This window comes from Dermacentor variabilis, unplaced genomic scaffold, assembly GCF_050947875.1.
Source record: "Dermacentor variabilis isolate Ectoservices unplaced genomic scaffold, ASM5094787v1 scaffold_13, whole genome shotgun sequence".
Taxonomy (NCBI): domain Eukaryota; kingdom Metazoa; phylum Arthropoda; class Arachnida; order Ixodida; family Ixodidae; genus Dermacentor; species Dermacentor variabilis.
In genome coordinates, this window is record NW_027460291.1 from 18,556,441 (window position 1) to 18,577,807 (window position 21,367).

Genomic DNA, 21,367 nt, shown 5'->3' on the forward strand with positions numbered 1-21,367 from the left:
GGCACTTTTCCGCGTGTGCAGCAGCTTCGGACAGGGTAGTAGCTCCGTTGTGTCAGGGCGATACGGAAGGATGGTGTCCAGTATGCAGGAAGGCTCGCGTCCATGAAGAAGAAAGAACGGGGAAAATCCTGTGGTTGTCTGTGTGGCGGTATTATAAGCATACGTCACGAAGGGTAGAATTCAGTCCCAATTGGTTTTGTCAGATGCAACATATATGGCTAAAATATCGCCAAGAATGCGATTAAAGTGCTCAGTCATACCATTACAGTGCAGGTGGTATGCAGTAGTACGGTGAATTACGTTGCATTCCTTGAGCAGGGCTTCTATAACGTCAGACAGAAAGACGCGGCCTCTGTCGCTCAGCAACTCTCTGGGGGCTCCATGGCGAAGTATGATGTTACGCAGAAGGAACCAGGCAACATCCCACGTAGATGTGTTGGGCAGAGGCAAAGTTTCTGCGTAGCACGTGAGATGGTCTATCGCCACTATCACCTAGCGGTTGCCATCTGAAGTGCTCAGAAGGGGCCCATAATGATCAACTCCGACCAGGTCAAAGGCCCGTCCTGGACAAGGCAATGGTTGCAGTGGAGCAGCTAAGGCATGAGGGGTATTCTTGCAGCGTTGGCAAGCGAGGCAGGAGCGGACATATTGGCCCATGAATCGGTACATCCCGCACCAGTAATAACGAATTCGCAGGTGCGCGTATTTTTTTAGTCCTCCTGCATATATGTCCAAACACTGCACATATGTCTAAACGTAGGTGTCGAGGAACCACGAGTAAACACTTGTGCCCGTTCGAGAGGTAGTTACGACTGTATAAGAGCCCGTCATGAACAGCGAAGTGGTGTGCTTGACGGTGCAATGCACGGCTAGTAGAAGGCACTGATGGGTCTCACAGAAAAGCCAGCATAGCAACAACCCATGGATCCTTCTGCTGCTCCGAAAGCAGATCCGTGGCAGTGAGGGAGGGCTCGCATATTCATACTTTCTGATAATTGGGCTGGCCTACACTGGGCAGCGAGACAAGGCATCCGCGTCCAAATGTTTATGGCCTGAGCGGTACAGCACTCGAATATCATACTCTTGGTGGCGAAGCGCCCATCGAGCGAGGCGACCTGAAGGATCTTTCAAGGACGACAGCCAGCAGAGTGCATGGTGGTCCGTGATGATGTCGAACGGGTGGCCGTAGTGGTAAGGACAAAATTTAGTTATGGCCCAAATGATAGCCAGGCATTCTTTTTCTGCAGCAGTATACCCAGCACCTCTACCAAATGTCAAGAGGCGTTATAGTTCAACTGATTAAACGCTCAGATAGCGGAGCACGTAGCGAGAGGACACAGAGCTTCAGCAACACAGGCACAAGGCTTCCAACCACTCGTCGTCTTTCTCGAAGCAGTGCCTGCTGCTCGTTCTTCTCCAGTACACAGGAATTAAGTGCTGCATGAAGTTCAGCTATATTAAAAGGACTGTTATACTCCTGAGGTGACCTGCACTTGTGCTCAAGTGGCTTCCTTTCGAACAGCTGCTTATGTATTAAAAATTCATGTGAATATTTGGCAAAGTTAGATACTTGCTCAAAGTGAGCTCTGAGGAAGTTTACCTGATCTTCTAGGCTATTACCTTCATGATTTACGGATGGGATAAGGTGTGGCGGCAGAACTTTTATTTCCCTAGACCATCTCCGAGCTTGTTCCTCATCTGTATAAGAGTTTACTACTGCGAAGTATTTTTGTTAGCTTTCCCGCTTGGCATGTCTATGTGTTCTTCACTGCAACTTGATGTGTTTGAAATAGATGAGATTTTCCGCAGTTGGAGACTTTCGTAGGAGTCCCCAAGCTTTGTTTTGGCTTCTACGGGTGTTCTTGCATTCTTCATTCCACCACGGGACCCGTCGTTCAACCAGATATCCACTTGTTTCTGGTATGCACTTGGATGCAGCATCAATAATAGAAGCTGTCAAGTATGTGACGGAACCGTCTATGCTAAAGGCTGCTATGTCATCTCGCCTCAGAAGGGTAAGTTGGTGATAACGTGCCCAGTCAGCAGATTCCATTTTGCAGTGCGTGCTGTCGCTTAGGGCTACTGGAAAATGGTCACTTCTGTAGGGATTTCTGATTGCTTTCCAGTTGAAGTATGACATTTCTGCTGAAGCTATGCTTAGATCTATGGAAGAATGTGATTTATGTGCAATGCTATAGAAGGTAGGTTCTCTTTTATTCAGTAGAACCGCACGAGAACACAGAAGAAAGCTTTCGATTGCACGGCCTCTTGCGTCAGAATGAGGGTCGCCCGAGAGCCAATTATGGGCATTTAGGTCCCCTGTAATGACTTGGGACACGGGGAGCTTATTGACTCAAATTCTCTAAGCTCTAGGTGGTAGTTGGGTGGGATATACAAGGAGCACACTGTCCCAAGTCTGTCAAATAGAATGGTTCTAACAGCTACTGCTTCCAGATTTGTTTGAAGACTTAGGTACCGGCAAGCAACTGATCTCTGAGCTATAATTGCCACGCCACCTGATGCAGTGTTGCCATCATCGCGGTCTTTGTGGAATACTGTGTATCGGGTTAAGAAGTCCGAGTTCGATGATTTCAGGTGCATTTCTTGAACACAGAACAGTCACGGATTAAGCTCTTGTATTATCTCTCTCATGTTGTCTAAATTGCGCACAGTGCCATGAGCATTCCAGTGAATTATGTGTAGCCACTGCATCTGAGAAAGAAAATGTGTTCTGTGTTCAAGTCAAACGTTGTTCTTTTTAGGTTGCAGGACTGACCTTCAGTGCTGTTATGGGATTTTTGTTTTTTCTGGTGTGCTCAAGAGAGCCTTGCCTTTCCCTCGGTACTAACAACACCAGGAGCTTGAGCTAGTGTCCATCACCTTGTTTGAGGTGCTGGATGACTGCTGTTTCTGTAGACGTGTTGGAATCTGGGCCTTTTCCTCTTGGACCTTCAGGCCTGGCAGCCCGAAGGCCTGGTGACCTGGCTTCATCGAGGGCCGGGCAGCTTTTGTTACACTCGCCACAGGGACAAAAGGTGCGACCGTCAACTCACTAGACGTGGCCTGGACGGGCATGAAAAGCTACAGTGGCACTGCCTTCTGACGCGCCACATCGCTGTAACTTGCGAGTGAAAACCACGATACACGTTTGCATGCTTTCTGAAACATTACGTTTTCCGTAACTTTGCTGGTTATTTCTTGTTATTTTTTTCAGATAGGCCAGGACCGAGAATAGGCCGGGTGGTTTCCTTCACAGTTGGGACGGTGGAGTGTTTCTTCGCAATTGTCAGAAGCGTGGTCTTTTGCAGCACACTTTGCACAAGTAAGCCAACCTTGGCAGCTATAAGATCCACGTCCAAACTTCTGGCAAGAGTGAACAAGGCTCGACAGAAGAATGTACGCCTGCACGCACATGAAATGGCTGATGGTCACACGTAGGCCCGGCCAACGTGCTAGCATACATGCATAACTGGTCAGCAGGCTTTTGGATGACAATGACAGTACACATGAAATTGTCGAGGCATTTGTCATCACCCAACGTGGTCCTTCATGCATCAGTTCACCATCCATCCAGTTATTAGACAAGGAAATTGTGTATCTGCAAAGTTAACCGATCTCCGTCCACATGTAATCTCAAGTCATTCTTTTCGTGTTTCCATGCCATTTATGTTTTACTATTACTTCCCTGCCTATATGTTCTGTGTTCGCGCAATAAACCTACTTGTTGGAAGTCAGTGCCTGTGTCGTGTGCCTCTTTCTATGTCCCATTACAGTCGACTCCCGTTAATACGAAGTTCACGGGGACCGCAAAAAACTTCGAATTAAACGAACTTCCAATTAAGCACAAAACACAAAAAACAGCACTTTATTTGTGGCGAAATCGAGTATTTTCTCTAAGGAAAATAGTCGGTCATCTTGCTTTGCTTCTTCTTGCCGAATCGCGCTGCTGAAAGCAAGTTCTGCAGGCTGTAGATGTGGCGGAACGCTTCTTCCGCGTTACCTTCAGCGGCAAAGAAGCGCTCCGCAAGAGCAAGGCCCGCAGCTACATTGGCAGCCTTAGGTTGCGGCTCGCCTTCAACGTCATCGTCGCTTTCCTGGGTCGCTTCCTGGGGCCGAATAATCTCTACAATTTCGCTATCCGTCAGCGCACCGCACGTTTCAACCACCTTGTCTACGGCGACGTAATCTTTAAAATTGACGTCCCCGAGAGCATCACCAAAATCAGTGCCGTCAAGCTCGCTTGTTGACGCTTCCTCCGCTGAAATTTCAGAGGCATCCTCCGAAGACGCTGCCACAAAACCGCAAGCCCTGAAGCAGTTTGCGATTGTTTCTTGCTTCACACGATCCCATGCTCGCGCCAACATGTGGATGGCACTAAGCAGGCTCACCTCGTACTTTGTGGAGCTATCCGTACACAAAATCATGCGCTCGAGGAAGTGCCGCCTGTACAGGACTAACATTCTTGATGATGTCTTGGTCCATTGGCTGCAAAACAGCCGTTGTGTTTGCAGGCAAAAATGCGAGGCGTATTGCACTCAAGGCTGGCACATTCACATGAGCACTGCAGTGATCGACAAGGAACAACACCTTGCAGTTCGAAGCAGCAAACTTGCGGTCCAATTTGCTTATCCAGCTCTTGAAGATTTCGGCCGTCATCCACGCTTTTTTGTTCGCCTCATAGTCCACAGGCAGCGTCTTCATGCCTTTAAAACATCTCGGCTTCGCGGCTTTCCTGATCACAAGTAACTGACATCGTTCCGTGCCAGTCACGTTTGCCGCGATCAGCACCGACACTCTCTCCTTGCTGCGTTTGCCCCCAGCACAGTCGTCGTCCTTGAATGTCAGGGTCTTCTCTGGTAGAAGCCGATAGAAGAGTGCAGTCTCATCTGCATTGAAGATGTCTTCCGGTCTGTATTCGGCGAGATATTCACGCAGCTTTCCGTCCTTCCACGTGGCGCATGTTTCCTGGTTAACGGACGCCTTTTCACCACACACGCTCTTGAAAACCAGGTCATGGCGATCTTTAAAGCGCGTCAGCCATCCATCTGACGAAACGAAGTCATCGATCCCCAACATTGCTGCAAGCGTTCGGGCTTTCATCGCAACGATGTCTCTGCTGAGAGGAAGTTTGTTGCTCCTGGCCTCCCTAATCCAAACCAGCAGAGCCTTCTCCAACTCTGGGTAAGCGCCGGTGCGCATTTGCTTCCGAGAAGTCTTGAACTTGTCGTTCTCAAATGCATCCATTATTGTGCGCTTGTTCTTGATGTAGTTAGAGAGCGTGTTCGGCTTGATCCCGTACTTCCGCGCTATGTCTTGTTTGGCGGCACCTCCCTTCTCAACTTCCTTCAAAACCTCGACTTTCGTTGCCAGGTCGAGCGTGCAGTAAGAGCCACGGTTTGCCATGGCTATAAACTGCGCGACTAGGTACAGTCAATTCCGAATCACTCGTGGAACAACGTAGCCTACGAGCTTCCCGCACAAAGGCGCTCGACCAACACACGCCTTGCGCATGCTGCAAGACTAATCTCGCACAATCTCGCCACTGCCAGTATGCAGCGCTGCGTGCACCTATGGCACCCGCGTGGCCTCTGCGATCAGCTCCGGCCACGCGCGGCAGCCGCGCGTGGCCTCCGGCGGGAGCCGCTTCGCCTCCCGTCGGAGTTGATCGCGGAGGCCACGGCAGCCGTAGCAATTAATAATCGCGCCGCTCCAAGAAGGATGGCGGTGCGGGCGGCTGCGGTGGCGATGACACCAACGCGGAGCACGGAAATGTTGCAACACTTGAAAAATTGCACAAGAATGACGGTCACGTCGAGGATCCCGGCTGAAAATTAACTTCCAATTAAACAATATTACTGGATGAGGACTTCGAATTATCGAGCGATTTCTTCTATAGGATTACATGCAAAACTGACGGGACCAGCACTTCACTTCTAATTAACCGAAAATTCCAATTAAGCGGCTTCGGATTATCGGGAGTCGACTGTATTCGCGCTGTTTGCAAAAGAATGTCAACAAAATGATCATTTTTCTCATTCAAATTTGCTTTTCCAATTGCCCGATAATGCAAAACAGTTTGTGGCCCCTTCGTGTAAGAAAAATCCATAGGTGACTGTACTTATTTGCATAAAGAATTCAATTTCGATGTAATAAAATTTCGATATAAAGAAGCAAGTTGCCAATTTTATTGAGCTTGAGCGCATGATGAAACTTCACTGATGCTGCAAAGAAAGACTGGGGCAATAAATTCAAACTACTGAGGGGCCAGTGATTGAATAAATGAATTACATGCGGTTGTCTGCAAACGCTCCTTTCAAATCACGTGCCGCACAACAGACAGAGGCTGCCGAAGTAGACCAGCATCTTTTCCAGACGGTGAATTAGCTCGTCATGGCCTCAGATGCATCACCAGATCTTGGAGGTCATAAGCTGGCAAGTGTGGGGTTGATAAGAAGCACTAGGGCACGTGTATCAGCATATTGTATCGATTTATTATTGTGACAGCAACTATATGGACACTCCTCCGGGCGCATTTCTACCGTCGGCGTGAGGTTCTGTACGAAGTGCAAAGGTGATTAAATCAGCGTCGCGCGCCATATGCTGTATGTGCAAGTGAAAACGTGCGAGGGTGAGCTGGTGATCGCTGTTCAATCAAGCGCTTGCAAAGGGAGAAAGCGGACAGCAAACGCACTGTCTTCATTCGCACGAAAGGCCATGGGGGAATGTGAGGGAGGGAGGGGGGTGACGGCGTTTGGCTCTGGCAGCAACGGCACATTTTGCAACCGGGTGCAAGGGGAACAATCGCGGCTCAATCTTGCATGCCATATTTAGAGGAAAGTTGGGAGGCAGTGGGAGGCAGGGGGGCGGCTCCAACTTTACCAAACATGCATACTTTGCATGGACGCGTGCAATCGCGTGCGCCGTACCTTGAAAGCGACCTGCAGACCTTCTATGCTTTTGTGCACTGTGTTCTCGCCGCTCTTGCGTTGAAGCGATAGACTGCACCAAGGTCACGACAACTGCTGCTGCTTCCGCGCTTGCTCACACCAGCGTCCAGCGTTTCTGCAGCGAGTGTCTGCACTCATGCAGTGTGATGTGTTCATGCTTCCTTGTGCGCGCTGACACCACGCTTGTTAAAGGGAAGCTGAAACGGTTTTCAATTTCTATGAATTGCTGGGGTTGGGAAGAACAGACCTATTAATTTACGGTTCTGAAATTTTTTTCTTTGTATTGTGAATATAAGGGGCAGAAATCGCTTTCTAAATCCCCCCCGCGGACACGCCCCCGTCGCTTCTCGGAGCGCTGGGTGAGGAGGCAGCAGGAGGAGAGAACCGGCGAGAGTGACGTCATTCCTGGGGACCATACTGGCGGACCGGCGTGCTGGCATGTGCTGGCATGTTTCTTTCCATCCTGCGCTTTACTAAACGACACTGCGAGAGATCTGCCGCCACTCACATTTGCTTTCTTTTGCGATTCTCGTGAACTGTGCTTCCTTTCTGTGCTGCGTGAGTGCCTACAGCCAAGGGCGCCCAACATGCCCTCGTTGTGTGCAGCATTCGGCTGTGCGAACACAGGCGGGCGAGACGATGTGGTGCTTCACATGCTCCCGAAAGACAAGAAACTTGCAGCGCAGTGGGTCCGGGCGCTGTAGAGAGATAATTTTTTGCCGACGAAATCAACTGTACTGTGTTCGGACCATTTCCGCAACAGTGATTGTCTACGGAGCTTGATAACGATGCGGGCAATCGGTATTCCAATTAAATTGGTGCGACTGAAGGCCGGCGTTGTTCCGTCTATATTCTCCCACAAGAGAAACACCTCACCACTTCCAAGGGCGGCCTTCGCCAAGAGGAGAAAGGGTGAGGTAAGGGTTTTAATGTGCACACGGGCAATTTTTTAAACGGATGATCACCTAAGTGTCAAACAAACGGCCTTACAGCGGCCTATGACGAAGCGAGGTGGAGGCACAGCCGGGAATATGCACATGCGTGCAAAGTGCTTGCCGTTTTCATCCTGTCCATTTCCTGTTTTTCCACTCCGCTTTGTCACAGAACACCGTACTACGGCTGTTTGTTCGGCGATGTTTTGGTACGGTGAAATAACTGGCCGGGGGTGCGCTTGCGCATTCAGTGATATTTGCTATTCGTCCTACCATGCGGTGCCCACAGGTTTAGCTGTTGAGCATTTGTGTTCAAATCGCACAACATAAGGCGTTACGGTAATATTTTCATGCTTGCGTTAGAGTAGTTGAACTCGGCGTGTAAAAACTTTGTTCCGTAGATTTCGCACTCACAGTTTGCTACCAGCAGCGAAATGCCGCAGAAACTAGCATCGGCACAGCCACACGCGTGGCAAGGCGAATGAGCTCAAATAATGAAGTAACGCTGTGAGGTATTGAACTCGTCAGCGTTCGACGTGGTCTAGCCCAATACAGGCATCGCTGCTGGACAAAAAATGTTTTCTTGCCTTTAACTAGCTATGCATCACGCATGGCAAAATTATTATTTGAAAGTAAATATATTACTCATTACTTTCTTATTACGCTCATTGATTTGAATTACATTACCAATTACCACTTTCAAAAAAGTTGTGGTATTACTTTACGATTACTTCCAAAAACTTTTCATGCAAACAAGAAGCAAAAAGCAAAGTATAAAGGGACACCAACCTTTCTTCAAGGTAACATACACTTGCCAACATTTCATGCCCTCCCCCCCATGTGCCTCCACGACACCTCACGACACTACCAACGTTCTGGCGCCGTACACAGCTTACTGGTGCATATTTAACACAATTAATAAATTACTTTAGCCATGAAATTACAGACACCAAATAATTTGCATTACTATATCACTAGACAACTAATTCATCACATAAATTACTGAAAAAGTATTTCAATTACTGTAAGTAATCTAACGGTTGTCATGTTTGTTGATATGCATGATATGCTGAAATTCATGACATCCATGCCTTGCACTTTTTCAGGTTCTAGCAGAGCACCTTGAGAACTGAGCCCCTGATGAACCTGTCCCACTACAATCACCAATAGAAAAGTTTGAAGCAGCCAGTGTGACACAGGCAGATAATGTTGAAGAGTTTGAAGTAGCCAAACGCGGCACTTATGTTCGCGATCGTGTATCAACATGCAAAAAACCACGGAACTTTAGACAAGCAGCGGCAAGGTGCATGACATCGCGGATCTGCACCCGTGTTTACAATCTAATGAGATGTTAGTGCTTCGGCATTCTTCCATCAGCAAGTTCCCAGTGACACTTTAGCATGTTTTTCCTCCCGTCATTGGAACGTGCAGCTACACGAAAAGACATATGCACCAGCTAAGATTTCCAATGCACGAGAAGGTGTACACATCGCTCTCGCTGTTGGCACACTCAACATCGTTATTGCCCCCGCTGCCACCATCGTTTTCTGTATCGGCTGTCAGTTCGAACATGTACGGCAAAAATACAAGCTCTCCGAGACAGCAAGAACGTTCCATAATGCTACAACTCAGCTGTGAAGCCAGAATAGAACAGCGTGCTACGCTCTGAAACGGCGGCGCCGACCAGCGATCCCCGTGAATGACGTCAAAGCGGTCCCGACCAATCACGGGCAACAGCGGCGTTCGTGTAATGCCCTGAGGCGCTGGTGCGCGTTTTCTTTCAAAAAACAGCCGCTTGCGTTTGTTTCCGCCCTTTTTAAACGAGATATTCGTGTTCACTGGACTCAAAACTGTAGAATGCCGCAGTGAACTCATTTTTTTCGAAAAGTGTTTCAGCTTCCCTTTAACTCTGTTAGTAAGCGAATGTGTCCAAGTTTACATGGCTGATAAAACTACTATCCTTACTTCGTGTAGCTGCCTACTAATTTTCTATCGCAATCGATGCTTAGCTTTTTGGGCGAAACTGACTTTGTTATCTAGGCTTAGCTCGCACTGAGCACTCTGCACCATTGTGCTCCAGTGCTATGACCTGTTCTCCTTTGTTGTTTGCAAAACTGTAGCAAGAGGATTTGTTCAAAGCTTCAGACATTTCACAGCACACAGGATTCCACGTCACAGCACTCCTGGGTTTCTCACTTCTGTGCTCACGCCATCATTGCTCACTCCACCATCAATTCTACTGCCACAAAATAGTGCTTACCAACAATTCCAACAATGACGAGTTTTCCAACAAGCAGTAACAGGTCAGTGACTTTGTCCAGCACAACAACCCGCACAACGTTGCGCATGAGCAACTTGAAAGCCTCCTTGGCAGAACTGCAGAAGTTCTTGCCATAAATAGCAATCTGCGGACAGAAGAGCCGATGAAACATTTAACTTCATTCCCCAAAGCAAGCATCAGAATGACATGCAATGCTGTGTACCAATGTTTACAGTTTGGAGGTCCCAATAGGTGTCTTACTGAAGAGATGTTATCTTCTGGCAAAGACTCTGCTCGTGCTCATCACATGATGCCCTTTCTTTAGGACTTTATCAACAATCACAGCGTGCAGCCTGTGCCAGCGAAACACCTCAGCAGCTACACCATTGGGAGTGATGGCCGTGAGAGCTACAAGGATGTGTGTGTGTCCAGGTCAGCACAATTCAACACCACAGAGGATGTACACGATCGACTCTAAAGGGGGACACAACAAAATGGTTTGCATTGTGCTACATCAAGAATCTATTAAGACCAAATAATAGCACACGATCTTCAATCATTTTGCAGAAGTGAATGGTAGAAAACAGATAGTCCACCCTCTTAATTTAATCTGTCAAATCTGACCAAAATGATGGTGTACCGACAAGGTCAAACTAATGGAAGTTGACTGTATTACACTGTGCAACAAAGTTGCAACAGAATATAAGGCACAGATCCAATCTCAACAGAAACTAGTGTGAAAATATGTGCAATAAGAATTAAAGAAACACTCTACTCAATGCATCAGCAAGTGCCATAAAACATGGCTAGTTGGTACATGATTAATTATCAGAAATGTGGTGCAGCAGCAGACAAGGGATGACGGAAGCAACATCGACACTCTGTTGTCCCTTATCTTTTGCTGTGCCACAATTCATCAGCAAGTGACCAAGCTCACCACTTTTTCAGACTGTTTGCTTTGGGCAGTTGCAAAATAGTAAACATGCTCCATACACCAAGCCATCCATTGTTAACACTTTGTTTCCAATCCTTTATATCAAGTAGCAGTTTGCAAATGTGCAGTCAAAGGAAGTGTTAACCAAGGCATACACAAGTCAGCAGATACATTTACAGTGAAACAAGCACACCAATGTCAACCGCCATAAACTTGCCCACAAGCACCTTTTGATGCATGTGCTGACATATGCGCAAATTTTGGACAACCTATCAGCGTCCAATTCTATTCGAACAACAAACAAGAAATAAGGATCACGAGCATTAGGGTACGGTTGCACCTTTCTGTGTAAGCACTCACATGCAAGAAGTAAAAACCTTCAACACTGCATTCAACCAATTGTGGTGAATAGGACAGTTTGCTATAATGGCCACAGTGAGAATTCATACCATGATGTAGGCATTCTTGTTCAAGAACTTCAGAAACTTCTCGAGGCACCAGAAACAGCACTTGCAGCACCTGCATGGGCAGCAGAGCAATATTAAAGGGTGCCTGAAGCACTTCTTGAACACAGTAAGAAAACGTTGGCAAACACAGCACAACATTGCTTGCTCTCGCTTCTGCACGGTTGTCATGCAGCGTCATTGAAAGCAGCTGGCCCACCAACGTTACTGGCTGATTTCGTGATCATGAGAGCATTCTCAGTAATACACAATTGCTAATTTCAAGTTAAATAAATGAAAATTCTACAGATCCCACGCACTGTGGGAAACAACGCTATGTGAAGTTTATTGCAGGCAGCTGGCTATGCAGCATTCTATGGGATCTGCAAAGTGTTATCAGGTTGACCACTATGTTTGTGTAAATCCAATACACTCGAACTGCATTATAACGAAGTTGAAGGGGCAGCCAAAATTACTTTGTTATATCCGTTACTTCGTTATATACATTATTACAGTTTATATGCAATAGCGTGCACAGTTGCAAACATGGTAATAAGAAGACTGCTTTGCAGCCTGCGAAATTGCTACATGGCCATGCATGCGATGAAATTTGAATAAAACAACAAAAAAAATATTCGGTGTGCAACATGTGACTTAACACCCGACGCGACAGCCTTTAGATAGCTGCCTTCTGTTCCATTGTGATGGTCTCTTGTGCCTGCTTTCCACTTGGCTTGTTGCGGCCGAGCAGCACGTCGCTGTTGAGGAGGCAAGGGAAATTTGCCACACAAGCTTGGCTCGGCCAGCTCGTTGTCTGCAAGACTGCACCAATGCCAGTGCGATCTCTGAGGCCATGCCCAGCTGCTAGCCCATGTGGTGCATTGCAGGGATAGGGAGAAGTGAATGCACAGCCTGGGAATGATGTCGAGATTGTGTCCGGAGGTCTCGGAGGCAAGGCCCAGCAGTGGCTGCATGCGCGGCATGCCATAGAGAGAGTGAATGGCCAAATTTTTCACAGCGCTGCATGTAGCCGCGCAGCATGGCGTGACGTGCGCATGACCCCCAAGATTGCACTGGGGAGATCTCAAAAGCCACACACCACTGCGCCTGCCTGCATGGCATGCAGAAGTGCACTTTGTTTAGTGCAGAAAGATTAGTGCAGAAATGCACTAATCTTTTACACTGCCGTACGTAGCCGTAAAGCGTGCCGTGGGAGGCAGTTTTTCGCGCACAATTGAGGTCGAGAGAGGAGGTGAAGTGGTGAAAGAGAGAAAAAAAGGATGCGACAACAATTTTACGTAGTGACATTTATATCGCGGCACCTTAGTCGACGCGTATTAGAGGCTTCGTCGGCAGACATCCTCGTTCAAATTCATTTTCGGATTAATTGAGTGCCTAGTGTTGGCTGTGTGTGTTCTGTTTGACTTTTTTTGTCTCAGTGGTGGCCCGTTCTCGTGTGTGCGTGTGCCTAAACAGTGGATACAAATCTTCATAGTGTGCAGAGAGAGGTTTCCTTCAGTGTAGTGGTGCTACTGATGCAAAGCCTCCTCGTCTGGTTGGGGCATTTTTATTCGCGGGCTCAATGATGTTAATGAAGAGATAAAGTTTATCCGGAGTTCCTTATTTTCAACCAGTGTGTATGAACCATGTATGTGTTTCTGCAGTCCTTGATTTTCCAGTTCTGGCACCTGAACATTCTTTCCTATATATATATGATGCTATATGACTTTTGTGCTAGAATTGGCTGGTTATGCAGAACAACATCGAAACTATGTGAGCTTTTTCCACACAATTCTCACTGCTGAAGCAAAATGCTGTTGCTCTACTGGTTTTATGTAAAACTTGACACACTTGCACTTACCTTGAAGTCTGGCCGGGAGCATTTCTACGATTTTGATGCGCATTCTGGCTATGCAACTTTTCTTTCTTTTCCTAATTGGAGTTTTACGTTCTTTTTGGAAAAGGTGTATATAGCTGCATCCCAGTCACCATCAGTGCTTGACTGAACACAGGAAAGACAAGAGAGCAACCTGCTTCTATCACAACTTAAATATAATTTTACTTGTCATAATTAATTATCACTGAAATGTTGCAGCTGTTACCCACACATAAGCCCGCAAGAGTCTAAAAAGCATTGCAAAATTTGATCTTAAACACCAGAGAAACTTTATCGTTTTATTGAAATGATTTACCGCGTGAATAAGAATGACTTACGAGATGTTCACTAGAGTCGGTAGCATGAACAGGTTTTGCACCAGCAGCATCACTGCATGAAGTTAGCTTTACCGTTAAGTGGCGAAGCATCTTGAAAGTGGAAAGGGGCCACTACGTAATGTACAATTACGAACAACATAAAGAAAATCTGCGGCAGACTCAACTGTAGACTCAGCCATACCAGCTAAACCATTTGCTCCAGCTAATACAATAGCATACAGAACAGCTCGCATGCGCGTGATGAGCTCACACTCAAAGCGTTTGGTGCTCTAGCCAGCCACATATTTGCCTGGACTTTGATGCAAAGTGGCTTCTCAAGAGGCAAATTGACCTCATGGTTGATAATGCACTTATATGCAAGCGAGCCTGCAAGGAAATACTCTAAGTTCTGTAGTCTCCAAGTGACATAAAAAATGATATCGATTGACATATACCGTATTTACTCGCATAATGATCGCACTCGCGTAATTATTGCACCCCTGAATTTTGTCATCAAAATTAGATTTTTTTAAAATTTCCCGCGTAATGATCGCACCCCGAACTTGCTGCAGTGATATGTCGTGTGCCAAGTCTAGCTAATAATGATCGCGCTTACCATCTGTCGAATGCTATGCGAACGACTCTTCAAGACAAACCAAGCGGTCTGCATGCACCAAACATTCTTTCCAGATGCCCCATTTCATTCGTTTCATCACTTTCCGCACTTCCATGGCAAAAAGAAACTACAACCACACTTGCTTTTATTATGTGTAGGCTTTATAATGGTTGTGGTCAACAACAACAAAAAAGGCGCCTTTCGATTCTTCTTATCTGCACTCGTGGGCACGCAACAAACCGCAAGCGGCAACGATAGCAGGCACGTTTACACTGATAGGTTAGAAGTGTACCCTATTCATACGCCGACGCTTTTAACACAGCTAAGATATTCGCCCACCCTTAGCAGAAACATGCCGTATTAGGATAGTAGTGAAGACCAATTCCGCAGTTTCTGCAGCATGCCCGCCATGTGTTTTTATGTCACTGGCAGCTAAGCGCGCCCATCTGTTTCTGTACCCTCAAAGTGGACATGGCTACGTTATTGCCGCAACTTTGCTGATATTAACGATATTATTCATTACAGATATGGAAGAAACTGTTTCAATGCACGTAATGTACTCATGAGAAAAAAAAAAAATTGCGTTCGGTGCGTTCGGCTTGCTCCGCCGCCCACCATTTTTGTTTTGGTGTTCCGCACTACATACACTGGCAGCCGCCTATTTGTTGACCTGTTGTCATCCTGCAGCAAATGAAAAATGAAAAAAAATTTTTTTTGTGTGGGAAATTTAACCTGCGTAATGATCGCACCCCTGAATTAGCATCAATTTTTTTTACAAAGAAGTGCGATCATTATGCGAATAAATACGGTAGATGCCGGCACAACAGCACCATGTACAGTAAAAGCATCGTCTCACTTTCGAAAAATTGACTTAGATAATAGGGCTTGATTGCGATCAAAAATACGCCATGTGACACCCACATCAGACCCTTGCCTTTAATTGTGCTCATTTTTTTCAGCCTCGATGTGTGTCGGCACTCCTGTCTGAATTGGACATGTACGTTGATTATCATAAGTTCTTGCTCAAACAAATTGAGAGCGTTCTCATTCTCCACGTATCCTGCCCACCGCCCGTTTTTTTTCTTTGCTTTCTTCGAATATTTTCGCACGATTTCATCATCTTCACAATGTTCGTCCGCTAAGACTAGCAATGCTCCATGCGCCCGACTAGCCATACGTCGTTGGCGCAGTTTCAACTGACTACTGTATATTCATTGGTAGAATCTGCGTATCTAATGTGTGGAGGAGTGCGTATAACCTGTACCGCCAATGGGGCCTCGACTTTTGCCGAGAGAGCATCTGTGTAAAATGTGACGGAAACTCTTCCAGCTCCTCAGGTATGGTTATTATAGATTATATACAACCTCTTATATGGTTATTATCTTTCCCGATGTTTCTTCTGAGCGTCCGACGCTGTCTCCTTGCCGGCAGGCAAACCACGCCTCTCCGCAACTGAGATGTCAATCAGTCTCGTATTCATGCAGTCTGACTCGACCCTTGGCATGACGATCACTCTGACTGCTCGTATGACGAGTGATTGCTATTCCAGTCAAAAGCTATTTTCTGTTGATCTTCTAAGTATACTGGCCACTGGTATATTATATAAAGTTATATAAAGTTAAGTGCAGATGCCTCTCAAGCTTCTTTGAGAGACCTCTGCATGCTGTTAATTGGGGAGCTCGCAACAACCTCGCCATTTGTGCGATAATTCAACGACATACAATTTTGCTGACGGAATAATACATTGGAACAACTCACAATGCAGTCGAATTAAAGGCGAAAAAACGATATACATACAGCGGAACCCCGATTATAAGACTTTCTCGGGACCGCGAAAAAACGTCGTAAAATGCGGATGTCGTAAAATCTGAACATAAATTATGCCTATAAAAATACTACTTGTTTCACGCGATGGATTTACGACAAACTTCAATGTGAACTACTAGCATACTCTGCAGGGCTTGGAAACACAAATTACTGAAAAAGTAAATGCGATAAGAATTAATGCTGCAGTGCAGGTGCCAATCATGCTTTATTCAAACGAACCTTTACGGCACTGCATTGCCCACTGCTGCGATTCCCGCCGGCTAGCACGAACTTTAAAAAAAGTCTGTAAGTTCCTTTTGGACCTTGTTTGATCCATGAACCATGAGCTTTTGCTCGAGTTGAGCAACGTCCAAAAGGAGGTCCTCTGCGGCATCGCATGAACAGATGAAGTTCCGGATGCCGTAGCACCTCGGCGAGGCACAGGCACGGCATCTGTGGCGTCGTCGTTGTCCTCGTCTGATGTCGCAGCAGTGTCGGCACTAGGAAAAGCTTCCTCGATGGCGTCATCCAGCGACACATCGCCGCAGATCGCAACGTTGCCGCTTTCCGCTTGTGCCCGAACTTGTTGGCATTCTGCAATATCACCGCTTTGTTTGCCAGGATCGTCTTAAGCGAAGATTCGGGTATCTTAAGGTCCCGGGCAATGCTGGCTTTCATGGCTCCATGCCGCTTTTGCGCTTCCTCGATAATATTTAGCTTATCGCTTATCGCCTATCGCCGAGCGACAGAACTGTCCGCTTTCGGGACATCGTGCGTCGCATTGCTCCATACAACTCAAAACCTCCGATAAACGCTGGTCGCTAGGATTATGACGAACAACAGGTGCGATAAACCTAGGCCTCTCCACGCTACCTTGTCAGCGATCTGCTGCTGGGAAACTGGAAGGAGAGAAACTCTTCCCCAATGCGACGAGAGGCGACGCCACCGAGAAGAGAGCGAGAAAGTGATTTTGGAGAAGAAAAGGCGATATTTCAGCATAGCGAGCGTCACGGGCGGCTGCTGGTGGGGGAGCAAGAAACAAACAATGAGACGAGGCAGGGTAGAAAGCTGCGCCGGAGTGAACCGGTCGAGTGGTGTCAAGCGCTCCGCATGCGTAGAGACGGAGCGAGGAAAGAGACCTGCGGCACTTTTCTTTCGTCTGCCGTTCCGTCTCGTGCTTCGCGAGGGTTGTCGTATAACGTGGATCAGGCGTAAAATTGCGTTGGATAACCGGGGTTTTTAATGCATTGCTTCTATGGGCACTTCGCCGGGACTATGCTAATCCGTCGTAAAACCCGGGACGTCGCAAAACCGGGGAACGTATAACCAGGGTTCCACTGTATCTATATACCGATGTAAGTTCATTTTCCCATTATAGAGTGAAATAAAAATCCTCGTTTGCTCAGTCAAAGGCAGAGATGGACGCTCTACAATGAACTCACTCCTGGCAGACCTTTCCTACTATTTACTTTGCAATCAAACTGACAAAGTTATTGAGGCACAATCATGAGTCATGTAAGCACAACATTGATATAACCCACAGCATCTACAGCAACGTCTGCCCTTGATCTGCGTTGCCTCTCCATGCTTATACAAGAGAAATCTGTTCTGCGCATTTCTTATTTCAAAGCACCCGCGCCTTCAAACTCAAATTCTTTATTTATCCTTGAAAACACAATAAAAGTGTGTCCAGTACTGTTTGGACCCGTAGCCATAGGCTAGTTATGGGTTCAAGAAATGAAATTCTATAATGCAGACACTTCGTCACATGTACAATAAAAACTTGGAAGAGCGAGGAGGGGGATATATACATAATACTAATGACAAAAAGAAAGCATAACAAGGAACAGATGCTTCAATTCAAAAACATTGTGCATGTTATATTACAATAATAAATGGGGTGCAAATAGATGTCTTTTAACATGTTTAATGCATGCGCTGAAAGAATTTTTTAGCTGTAAGTGCAAAATCTGAACACCAATGAAAGAGAGCCGTCGTTCTACGTAAGCGTTCTGCGTGGGCGGTAGATTAAAGTTGCCTAATAATACATTTCTGGTAGCACGCGATGATGTATGGAAGAGGGAGATGTGGAAGGGGTGGTTGTTTCTCACGATACTGTTTACTACAGTTGCTGTTTTTAGTAGGCGTAGTGAATTGAAGGGTAATATCCGTAGGTCGTGGAATAATGGCTTGCTGGGGTGATCCTGCTTAGATTGCGTTACGATTCATAATGATCGTTTCTGCCATTTTCTGATTGGCTGGAGATAACCATTGTAGGTTCATCCCCATGATTCCAGACAGTATGAGAGATGACTGTGGATAAAGGAGAAATATAAAATACGTAATGTACTCGTATCAAAAAAGTCACGTGCTTGAAGCAGTTTATAGCAACCCGATGCCACCTTTGCCCCTACTGCTAATAAATGGTTTTGCCAGTGCAGGTGTCTATCAAAGATTACACCAAGATATTTAAAACATGGAGTATATTCTAGTAGAGAGTTGTCAATAGTAATGTTTACAGAGTTGGCATCTACTTGTCACCTAGGCGTTGGATCACATGACTTCCGGTTAGCTATTGGCATATCTTTTGTTTTGCTTTCTTGGCTTCTTCCTTCTTCTCGTGACCTAAAGTGTGTCTCCCGCGTGGCACAGCTCACTCAGGGTTGCCAGATTGCTCCAACCGCAGGTAGCCAAAAGTGAAACTTTTGGGTAGCCCAAAAGTAGCCAAAGAGCTTTGCCTTTTTATGAAGTCATTTCTGAAGCATATTGAATTAATTTTCGGCAAGAATACTTACATATTAATTTTTTCACGCATGACCACGCATGACCTCTGCGCGCATTGTGACGGAGGCCATGCGGCGCGGAAAACTGATGCTGCACAAGCGCAAGAAGTGCAGAAATGCAGGCATGCAGGCAAATTCATGATAAGGCAAATGCGGTCTTCATTGCAAATGCACTGTTTTATTTTTCCCAGAGCACCAAAAAATCACAAAAAGGACAACACACAAATAGCACCGCGCAATAAACGTGCTAAGCAATGGCATGCATTCAGGCATTCAGTATTATTACTAGCTTACAGCTCATGATTATTTCGCTTAACACCACACAATGCACTAAACAAAAAACTACAAAAAATTGCAAGACCAAGCCTAATACAATAGATGGCGGTTGGTACAAAATCTACACAATACATAGACATAAAAAAGTATGCTATGATTAAGCATCACAAGCTTATTGCGAAGTGGAACTGCTTGGTCCATACAAAATGTCAAAGCTGAAATGGGACAAAAATTCTTGGCCCGGTTAAAAATCCTTGCAGCAATCTCCGTACCTGGCCAGGCCAAACTTCACGTGGAAGAGCGCTACCAATGTCTGGTTCGACATGCTATTTCGAAGGTGGGTTTTAATGATCGAGACCTGGCTCAACACTCGTTCGACGGCGGCATTTGATACGGATAGTGATAGCAAAGATAGGAGGAGGGTTTGGAGTTGTGTAGGGAATGGATGGCTGTGGTCGCTGTAGGGCAACGGAAGAGGATATGTTCTACGTTGGCGTTGGAGCAGGGGCAATTTGGGCAGGAAGGGTCCAAACGAATTGCCATGTAGGCGCCATCCGGCAGGCAGAAAATCTGGCAAATTTCGGTTAGGTTCAGCTCGGTGTTCTCCCTCCGTTCTGGCGCTGAGGTCACCCACGGCACATCGTCAACGGGAGCTAAAAGCATCTCATGCGTAAAGAGTAGGACGCCGAAAGCTCACATGTGGAGACAGCAACAGTCTATGTTCGCAGGCCGCGCAGGTGGCGTTAGTTCGCGTATGGACACGTTTCTTGAGGCCAGCTTTCTTAATTAAAATTATCAAAAGGCCGCAATCCTCGACCTTTTGACATGCATATGTGTTCTCCAACATAGAACTGGCAAATTTTGACTTTGTAGCAGACATGCTAATTTCTTTATCCTGCTGTCGTCTGCATTTTGATTCCAGCATGCTTTTCATTTGTGCTTAACTATTTTTACTTTTTTTTTACAAAGAGAAATGATGTAGCCCAAAAATAGCCACATAGCTAAAAAGAAAATTCCGACGCCAACTCGGACAAAAAGTAGCCCAATCTGGCAACCCTGAGCTCGCGCAGCCAGGCACACACAAAGTCAGTGGAAAAGTGCGATAGCATGGAGTAAGGAAAACACTGGGTGATGGTAAGCTGATGCTCACAAGTGTGCAGCTACGCGAGGCATTGAAAGGCCAGTATTGCTCAATGAAATATTCGACGTATATGTTTGCCACGGCAGTTTTGAACTGCCGCAGAAAATGAGTGCTGAACCCCGTGGAAAGTGATGTAATCAGCGTGCAACAGTCGGATATCTTTCTGTTTCAGAGATGAATCTAGTTTGTTATAGCGATTGGTAGAACAATTTCACTTCGTTAAAATTAGGTTTTAAATACATGGATCTCTATGGGGATTTGAAGGTTTCAAAGGAATATTATTTACTTCATTATATCTATTATTCCATTATATATCTGTGTGTATGTGCACGTGTGCATGCAATATTTGCAATTCTGAATCAGTAGCAAGACCACAACGACGGTAACAACGACTGAATGATTTTTATGAACAATCCAACTGATGTGAACGAGCGGCACGGATATAGGTAAGAAACGATGAAACAAAGTGCTCACTGACAGCAGCACGTGGTACCACTTGGAGGACATAACCAGGTGACTTGATGGCAATACTGTACCACAACCTGAAGTCTGTGTCCTTTCACAGCCATTCGGACAAACGGCGTGGTGAAGCTGCTGGCGAGCCACGACAATGCTGCCGCACTGGAATCCGATGCAGCATTGTCGCATTTGGACACCATGTGCACCAGGACAGAGAACACCTCACTGTTTGGTTCACTGGCCAGGTAACAACGAGAAGGGCCGTGAAAGCGCGGTACTAGGTTTGATTCCCCTTCATGTCTAAATACTGCAGGTGTGCCGCAGGGTTCAGTCCTCAGACATCATCTATTTTTAATTTATATTACCAACCTGACTAATGTAGTTCAATAATCTATTAGGCCATAAGCTGACGAGTGCGTAATTTATTGCGTAATATTTTCTGACACTGATTCACCAGCACTTTAGTCTGACCTTAATGCTATCAATAACTGGTGCAACACATGGCAAATGCGTCTGAATGCAAAAAGTGTAAAGTAATAGGAATCCTTCAAAAATTGTCCACTTGTAACCTAACACT

At 46.2% G+C, this 21,367-nt stretch overlaps 1 protein-coding gene across 6 annotated transcripts in view; it reads right to left on the reverse strand.

Moving 5' to 3' along the window:
- The window catches only part of Ctl2 (Choline transporter-like 2), a 494,927-nt gene that overhangs the window by 50,112 nt on the left and 423,448 nt on the right, over positions 1-21,367 (reverse strand). For 5 of the 6 annotated variants that reach the window (XM_075677602.1, XM_075677595.1, XM_075677596.1 and 2 more), the window contains 2 exons: positions 11,523-11,592; positions 10,140-10,284 (listed from right to left, as the gene is read on the reverse strand). In XM_075677602.1, the coding sequence (XP_075533717.1) occupies positions 10,140-10,284; positions 11,523-11,592 (215 nt within the window). Of the gene's footprint in view, positions 1-10,139; positions 10,285-11,522; positions 11,593-11,645; positions 12,485-21,367 lie in introns of those variants that run through there. The other variant, XM_075677601.1, reaches the window with a different exon arrangement.